Genomic DNA, 9,711 nt, shown 5'->3' with positions numbered 1-9,711 from the left:
AAGCATCGACACAAATGTTTTGTTGCTTGTTATTAAGCTCAAAACTACACAAAGGACTATCTGCATGCCCGAGTATCAAAACTCGGTTTCAAGCGGTATAAGTCCATAGATATACCGAAACAAATGATTTATACATAACCATAAAGATCAGAGGCGTTGCTAGAGACTTGAAAGATTCGGGGTTCGGGCCCATAGGCGCGAGAATTTTCGACGTTTCACTATGATATCGATCATGGTTTTCTATTCTGATTTTTCCAGACACCAACTGGGGATTTGGGGCATGCTTCTCGTGTATTAATGCCTAGCGACGCCTCTGATAAAAATGTAAGTTCTGGGGGCTACAAACATGACATCTAGGTATTGGAACTCTTATTCTCGAGCATGTGTTAAGTCCCAACAAAACACATTAATTTTTGTATTCGAACCAAAGATTATACTAAAATATACGAATAAAAACTTAAACAAAGACCTCCCTTTCTCCCCTAATCTTTCGGTATCTCAAAGAGTTTTGGAAATTCATAATTAAAAGATGACCCCTTACTTGTTGAAAGCCCTGGAGATTGAAAGATTCTCGTCGTCCGTCTAACAAAACCTGCAGATCCTGTCGGCTCAGGCACAGGTCGTGACTTATCAGACAACTAAGTCCCTACAAATACAAAGAAATAAGCCAAACTAGAGCCCTTTTTAACAGTTTTAAATATTGTGCTCGCGAACTAAGTTATTATAACACTTAGTGTATACTTTTGTAATGTATCACAGTAGCAGTATATCTTTTGAGTCTCCAAAAGCGGTTAGTGACGTCACAGGTCTTTCTTATATGGAGAAAGTTCAAATATTACAATTAACTAACCACCACCTGGATTTCTCTATTTTTCTCTTTAAAATCAATAGATATATATGTTACACATCTAAGAAAAGAAAAAAAATATGTTTGCATCAAAATTTATATTTGCAGAGAATATATAGGGAATAAATTTTAAATAAAAAACAACAACGACGATCATTATATGCAAAGTCAGCTGTTAGTATTGGGTATCGTATTAGCATGTAAAACATTCACAGTATTAGGATGTAAAACATTCTCTTTTTTTATAGAGAGAAGACTTGGCAAAAATTAAAGGTGTTTTAGTACTTAAAAAATGTACATCAGATTATCCTATTTTCTTTGGCTAGTTTCTTTAAAATGACTATTTTACGCCATTTTATTGTTTTGTTTGCTTGAATTGAACCATAACATAATATTTGTTTAATTAAGAGCTATATTCCTAAATAATTCTGATAAGTTTAATTAAAAACTGTATTCCTGAGGCAAATTATGATCATTTTAATTAAAAGTTATATTCCTAAGGCAAATTTTCATAATTTTAAATAAAAGAGATATTCCTAAAGCAAATTCTGATAATTTTAGCTAAAAGTTATATTTCTAAAGCAAATTCTGTTAATGATAACTAAAAGCTATATTCTTCATAAAATTCTAATAATTTTCTTCCAAATTTATGAAGAAATTTTAATCAATTAAAGTTGTATTCATATGTAAATGTAAGAAGAGCGTCGTTAATTACTAAATTATACAGTTTACTGACATATTTACTATAGAAACGTAACATCATCTGAATATATACTTCTCTTAACTCTTAACTTTTTTTAACTAGAAGTGTTCACAATAATTCAAGCCTAAATTTAAAAGATACGATAAGATGTATGGGGAAATTTGAAACTTGTCTCAATTAAAGTGATATTCTGAAGAACACGAGGCACTCATTTTTGTCTTATTCGCAAGTTGCTTTTACAGGATAACAACATGACTGGGGAAACCTAGGTAATACTTAAATTATTATATTTCAATTTTAATGAGGCAAAGTTCAGACATCATGCTTAATAGATACTAGCCCTCAATAAAAAATCTCAGTAACGGTGGTGGAAAAGGGCATTTCAGTTAGAAATGGTTGAGCCATATCGTAACTCTAACACAAATGATTATGATATATTTAGTGGTTTTATCAGAGCAAACTCCTGAGTAGCTCACTGAGTGCTTTTAATGCTAACATTCTGGATTTGATCCCAGCGGAGGCCACATCTTAAATAGCCTATTCAAACTATGGTCTTAAAACAAATCATCAGGGCACGTGCCAGCTTTCCTGTTTGGCACTTGTAACTTAATTTTTTCGATTCTAGAAATTTTACATGACAGTAATTATCATTTACTTTTGCGCCTACGATGTAAAACGCCATTACCTGAACTTAGCTGTATATAAGGAATCTTGAGAATTAAAATTGGTTCGCACCTTTTTAGAGTTATTCCAATTATATATGCTTTTTCGCATTTTGAAAATATTAGTATAGCACCTGAAACTATTTTTCTGGTAGAATGACGTAATACGTTCTTAGAACAAGTGCATTATCTCATTACTCTGATTCATCGTGCTCACTGAAAATCGCTAGCCTAAGAAATTTCGGTTGTATGTTATTAACCAATCAGAATGCAGTTTTTTCTGGCATCGCTTTGAACTGTACAGGTATACTTAGCAGAGCCTATAAAATATTCGCACGGAAATCAAACCATCAGTTATAACGTGGTTGACGACGTAAAGAGTTTAGAAGAATGTGAAATAAACACAGAATAACATAATCACACTTTATACAATCAAAATTACTTACTTACTTCATGCAAATAACGCCACACTGCCATTTTTAGAATATTTACAATAATATTTCCTTCGTTAGTCAAAAATGACATTGTGTTACCAAGAGCCCCTGCATTAAAGAAAACTTTATAATGAATTATTCAAAATGTAGTGTCTCTATATTAGAACCCACATCTCCTAATTTATGTACATGTATATTTTTTTTAGTTTATTAATCGATGTGTTCGTTAAGAGAACGTTAAAGAAATGCTATTCAATGTCTAAAACTGTTCTGTCCACTCTTTTGCTTCACCCTCTCTTTCCCTCTCGTTTTCTGATGACCTTTTCTTGTTTTCTTGGCATCCCATCCATTCAGTGTTGTGCCTATCTTTACCTAATCTTCTGAGGTGCATATTTATGGAAATTGACTGTGGGTCTTTTCGTCTTTATCTCCCAGCAGTGAAGATGTGCTTACGTGTTGCTCAAGTTATAAAGCCAGCAGACCAATATGCACGTTTTAATTTTTTTTCTTCCAAAAATAATTACCTAAATTTACTCCGTACGTTCAGCTTTCTTTGAATTAAGCCTTCATATTCTAGTGGCCATTTTAATTTACTTTAGAATTTTCATCGCATTGTGTTTACGTTAAATTACGACTATATGTAATAAAGACTTGTATATTCTATCTTGCATTTCAGTTCATGACTTCTATCTCTCAATTCGTCCTCGTCAAATGAATCTTTTGAACTCATGATTATGTGTGGAATACTTGTAGCCGTATGAGGATATTCTTACTCACGGATATCATAGAGGCGAAACAAGATACAGATTTAGTCCCATGACCAAAGATTTAGTCTGAGTAAGAACCTGTGAGAAGCCAACGACCAGACGTTGCTGTGCTATAGTGCTGAGACTTAGTGGAGAGTTTCTCTAACCACCTAGGACTGAGACAGCCTCAAGTGTACCTTGACTCGAAGGATAAATATGTTTGTGACACAAGCTAGTTGACTAGACAAGCCTATCTACATTGTTTCGTCAGTAAGTGGAATAGCCAAAGCCGTAACATGGAGATCGAAGGACATGTCGTAGATGAGATGTCCGAGGATAGCATATGGTTCCATGCAGAATAGCCACCAGGAGGCTTTACTTCTTGTCTTATCACACGACATTGAAACGCTCAAGCAAGAGATTGCATTGTGTTGGAAACATTACAGATGTCGGAGCTTCAACACAAATCTTGCATTATTGGGAAAGTACAGATAATAAACCACAATGTTACATAGGTAAACTCACCATACTCGATGGTGTCAAATATCTTGACGAGACTTAGCTATTTAGCTCAGATGCTACTATAGGAAAATTAAACTTCACAACCCAATCTTAGAGCATACCAACTGACCCCATGAAGAACCACATGTGTAAAATGGAATATTTAGACTCTAACAGAAGTGATACAAGTAGCAAGGTTTGAAGCCATAATTTTATATATGTTGCACGGAGTAAAGACAACTGTAGCCATCACTGCAGTGAATATAGTAGCATATATTACTGGAAGGATTTTTGGTATAGGTCGAGAGTTTCTCGGCTACGAATGACATTAGGCACCATGTTCTAGCTAAAGTGGGTCCACAAGGTAAAAAGCAATACTTAGAGCTTGTTCTCCCTGTTGGACTACGGGTATAGTCAGAGAGTGGAAAAGATATAAAGCGTATCATGTTGTGGAGCCTTATCTTGCCTGTGATAGAACTATCACTGAAATTTTACCATTGGCCATTGAACTGAGAATTTTATATGCTCACTGCCAACTACTTTGAAAGTAATGTTAGTGTTAAGGAATAATTTTTTGCCAGAGTTTGAGGAGGCTACGACATTCAGTTTGAGTGATCAAAAGCTGTTGATCAACCCTATGCTAAAATCTGTTACTGAATTTTCTGAGAACGGTGAAACGTATGTCACCAAAAGAAGAAACCCTTCAAGCAGCGCATGTAAACTCTGATAGAATCATCAAGAAAAGTGATATGAAGACTGTTGTGACAGGCGTAGAAAGTTGCGTAAAATATTTTCAACTCGAAGTCACTATCAGGTAACTGTCTGGGATACAGCATCTAGATACCACTGCAAAGAAGATAAAAAGCGAAGAGAAAATCGGGGTTAACATGAGAGGATAGCATTATATCCTTTTTTTACATAGCGGCATAAAACGTGTCTTTTCATTCGTGGAGATTCATCCAGCTTATTGAGTTTGCTATTTGTTGTCATATTTGAAAATATTGTGTATTATGTAACGGACTATGTGTTGCTCTAGCTGTTTGTATTGTGTACTTGAAACACTACAGAATTTTCCATAGAAAGGTACATGCTAAAACAAATAGCTTAGAAGTTTAATAAATTCCAGAACAGAGTGTTTATCTAATTAACTTGATACTTGCTTTATTAAAAACTTATGTGGCATATTAATTATATTTGTTTTTGGTTGATTCATTAATAGCATCATCATATTAGCATCAGTGAAGAACTGACTGGCAAGCACAAGAAAGAGCTACAAGATCTGTCGTGCCAGTATACAGATGTCTTCATAGATAGATCAGGCAAGACAGACCTTGTGCAAAACAAGATCGAGACCATGACCAGGGATCCAGTCAAGGTGGAGCCCTACCAGATGCTCTATGCAATGAGAGACCAACAAGGGAACTGAAAATGTTGGTGCAGACTATACCAGGAGACTTTGTGTATGAACTCAAAACAGGCTTTGTATAGTGTAAAAATACTGTAAATATTGTTTCTTGAAGAGGGGCTTATTGTTGGATTTACAAGACTGTTCAGTTTAAGAGTTATTATTTACTTTATTTAGTGATTTAATATTTAATGATTATTTAGTTTCATAACAAGAGTGTTAAAAGTTAATTATTTTAAAGTCAATTGCTATGACAAGTTTGTTACGTAACTCTGTGCGAGTCGTTCGTTGCGTATGTAGTTTAATTGTTGTACTAAGCTTTTGTAATCTTGTTGACGTCATCTTACTCGAAGCTTCTAAGTTTTTCTCGTTATGTGTCATATTGTTGTTACTGGAGGGCTATATATTTCTAGGTTTTTCTGTCGCGTGTTATAAATACGCAAGGAAGTTAAGTAAAAGAATGAAGTTAGTGAAAGTGAAAGTAAAAGTTAAGTTAGACTGCGTGATTGTAAGTTTAGCCGTAACGGCCGATTTTTAAAGTGAATATCACAGCTTAGTATTGTAATAACAGAGTAGAGGAGAATAATTTGTCTTGTAAAAGGGTGTTCTAAAGTAATTGAACTCATCTGTGTGGTCTTTAACAAAAAAGAGACAATTATTTAAAGCTCTGGATACAACTGTGATAACCAATAGTGTAACGAATTTTTGTACATACGTTTGACTTGGTTTGAATATATTATTTTAAAACAAGTGAATTGTGTGCTGTCCGATAATTGTTGACATTTATCGCCAACAAATCACAGACACCTATTGTAAATAATCTGGCTTTATAGAAACCTTACATACAAATTTGAATAACTTTACCTGAGAATACCAGAAAAATACATAAATAAAATCACTTAAATAATATCAGTGGTTGGTTAAAAATTTAAAACCTACCATTATTCCGATTTCTTCTCCTACTTCTTCCAAAGCTTCGGCAACATCTTGGGCTACAGAACGAGGTGTAAACAACATCTTTATTGTGTCTGTAACAACTACATTTTTGACCCGATTGGCTACCCATCCTTCCTGGCTTCGGGATTCCTGGAGGTTTGGTTGGGCATTAATCTCCGTGATAAAAGGGTAAAATGTGGAATTCAATATGATGTCAAACCCCATCAGCTGGAAACACTGGTGACACCTATGTGAAGGCACGTTAATTAGGTCACAGCTACCACCAGGAGCTTAGTATCTAAGTACATAATCAACCAACTCTAGTAAATAAGTAAATCTTCTCTCGTGAATAATTGGTAATTATAATCACCATAATATGTTTAGAGATAGCCTGAACACTAATTACACGCTGCCCAAAGTTGTAATAAGATATAAACTTAATTATAGCATTGTACTTTTATTTATATTCTTGGTTGTGTTTGAAGGGTTGTCAGAAGAAAATATTAAGTGTTCTAAAAAAAGTTAAAATATTTATATTTTAGTGACCGAATGATTTATTTCCACGGGACTTTTGACCATAACTACAAATAACTTTCGTTTGCATTACATTAATGCAACTTCTGTTTGAACTATTTTGAGTGTTTTTTTTTAATTTACCCCTTACAATAAAATTCGTAGAAGACAAAACAATATATTTCATCGTAACAAAGAACAAATAATTCGCATAAATGTATCGTGAACCTAAATATAAACGTCTTACCCTGATAAATAAATGAATCTTTGTCAGAATGCGGTTTCTTTTGTCCACTTATTGACGTAAAAAACATCATATACTAAAAGAAACTGATAATTTGTTTAGTCTGAAAAAAAATGTAAAAAACAAAACAAAAATATATCTTACTAATAAAGTTTGAATCCACACTACAGGAACAATACCAAATTTAAATGAATACTAGTTTGGACATTTATCAGTTCAACGTTTGTTTATGTGAGTAACACATACACTGTATATTTTATAACAGAAGTCCTAATTTCTTGAACGGCACATGACGTCAGAAAGGGGTTGAATTTCCTTTTTAAAATATGCAGCGTATGTGTTTCTTTCACAAACAAACGTTGGACTGAAGAGGACATGAGAAATATCCAAACTAGTTTCCATTTACATTTGGCATTGTTCCTGTAGTGTGGGTTTAAACTTTTTGTAAACTGTTTTACACGGTAGAGTGTATTAACCTATATTATACCTTACTAAGTTCACTCCTTCTGTCGGGTTGCTAATGGTAGACGTTGACGTCACCAGTACTTCAGCCAACAACAAACTCTTTGTGATGACGTCATGAAGGTTGTTAAGAGTTTTTTTAACGGCTTGCATACCGTGATTCCGTGCGATGAAATACCAAAATTGGGAGAGGCTCCATAATCGACCTGAGATCTGTGAATATAAAGATTATGTATATTAAGCAAACACAATTTTAACCCAAACGTTCAAGTATTCAAAATATACAAAGTTAGAAATACAAAAGCTATTAAAACAAATTATGTCTATTTTCGTTTTCAGGCGGAAGACTTTCGAAACGTCGTCCTCTACATTTATAAGTTTCTACAACAGGCAGTTGCTGTCCATTTGAAACATAGATTCATTATGAATAGTCTGCCTAAACAACCTATCAAAGAATATCTATTCCATATTTACATAAAAGCTTTTTAAAGTATGAATTACAGATACACATACGACTTGCAAAATATTGATAGGTGTCCAGTTATAATATCTTCTTTCCAGTGTATAGGTTTTCTCATAGTGACCACGAAGCACGTACACACCAACAGTATGAGCATAAGTGAACTTCAAACCTTGCGTTCAATAAATACACTATAGAGTTACTCCTGAAGTTTATTTTGTTAAATTTTTTTCCTACAATTAAAAAAGTATTCTTAAAACTTATATAACCCAAACCATTACTTAAATAACAGGTTGATTATTTGTAGACAACGATATAACTAAAAGAACAAAATATTAACTGAAATTCTAGTCATTCAAGCATCGAAATCCAAATTGTGAAGGTTACAATAGTCTTCAGCTTAGCTAACACTTATTAGTTTCTGCATACATGCAAAACATAAATTAATGTTACAATTTGTGATCAATTAGAAAGTTGTTTAAGAAGTTTCGGTTAATCTCGTAACACACGAAAACAGTAAAAAATGTCGACTCTACATTATCTGTTGTGCGATAATTCTATTAACAAAACAAAACAATATAACAATACTGAGAATAAACTGTTGTAGGCAGAATAATTATTTAAGGGAAATTATGTCCTACCCTCTTGTACAGAAGCCTGTAATATTCACCCAGGAGACTAAGTGTTCAAGCTAGATTATTTCCAAACAGCTCCTTACTCTAAACAGCCCGGCATAGCCAAGTGGTTAGGGCGCTTGACTCGCAATCTGAGGGTCGCGGGTTCGACTCCTCGTCCCACCAAATGTGCTCGCCCTTTCAGCCGTGGGGATATTATAATGTCCGGTGAATCCCACTATTCGTTGGTAAAAGAGAAGCTTAAGAGTTAGTAGTGGGTGGTGATGACTTCACTGCTAAATTAGGGATGGCTAGTTCGGACAACCCTCTAGTAGCTTTACGCGAAATACAAACCAGGAGATAATTTATTATCCAAAACACAATTTCATATCTGGTCCAAGTACGACGAGGCATTTTCGTGATCCCTGGTTTATGGTTATAAACTGTTTTCCAATTTTTTTTACGGACAATTGTGAAATTTTACCACTGTTTTTCTATCGTTTCCCTGGCATGGTGTGATAATATGATTTAATTTTTAACTGAATTAAAAATAAATCAAGATTAGTTTGTTCTCTCTCTCTCACACACACACATATAGTACCTTTCGGAAGCTTCGAGTATAGTCATAACGATGATACACGAGTCCTTCCGAATGTAGATAAGCTCGTAGAGGTGATAATGATGTTACCAATATATAGAGACGTAAACTGACTGGCTGACCAAATACTTTTAGTTGATTAGGTATAACTTGCTGAATTATAACACGCCGATGTTCACTGCTGTAAATAAAACATCTATTAAAATCCCTTTCATATCAAACATGGGAGTACTAGTCTTAAGTATTTGAAAATGAACTTCCTAATAAGGAGAGAAACATTTTTAAAACATTGTAAGTACATTACATAAAAATGAGGAAAAAAGAATGAAATCCCATTTTTATTACTTGGGGTACAAACTAACTTAATAAACTAATATACCAATATATACTTCCACTTGTTGCTTGGAGTTTGGTAAATAATTTAGGAACGTTACAAATAAGCTCTATATGTGTTACATATTATTAGCAAAGGCATACACGTCAAACGGCATTTATTTCGTTGGCTTCACGTGTTTGTTTGTTTGTTTTGAATTTCGCGCAAAGCTACACGAGGGCTATCTGCGCTAGCCGTCCCTAATTTAAGAGT

General features: G+C 34.0%; 1 protein-coding gene across 5 annotated transcripts in view; it reads right to left on the bottom strand.

Moving 5' to 3' along the window:
- Nucleotides 1-9,711, bottom strand: part of LOC106472414 (cadherin-like and PC-esterase domain-containing protein 1) — a 188,017-nt gene that overhangs the window by 29,424 nt on the left and 148,882 nt on the right. For all 5 annotated transcript variants that reach the window (XM_022401816.1, XM_022401824.1, XM_013933065.2 and 2 more), the window contains 4 exons: nucleotides 9,129-9,306; nucleotides 7,479-7,666; nucleotides 6,238-6,481; nucleotides 542-646 (listed from right to left, as the gene is read on the bottom strand). In XM_022401816.1, the coding sequence (XP_022257524.1) occupies nucleotides 542-646; nucleotides 6,238-6,481; nucleotides 7,479-7,666; nucleotides 9,129-9,306 (715 nt within the window). The remainder of the gene's footprint in view (nucleotides 1-541; nucleotides 647-6,237; nucleotides 6,482-7,478; nucleotides 7,667-9,128; nucleotides 9,307-9,711) is intronic.

Source organism: Limulus polyphemus, unplaced genomic scaffold, assembly GCF_000517525.1.
Source record: "Limulus polyphemus unplaced genomic scaffold, Limulus_polyphemus-2.1.2 Scaffold120, whole genome shotgun sequence".
Lineage (NCBI taxonomy): Eukaryota > Metazoa > Arthropoda > Merostomata > Xiphosura > Limulidae > Limulus > Limulus polyphemus.
Note: the sequence above shows the minus strand (reverse complement) of the source record. Positions and strands in the feature narration are given on the sequence as shown.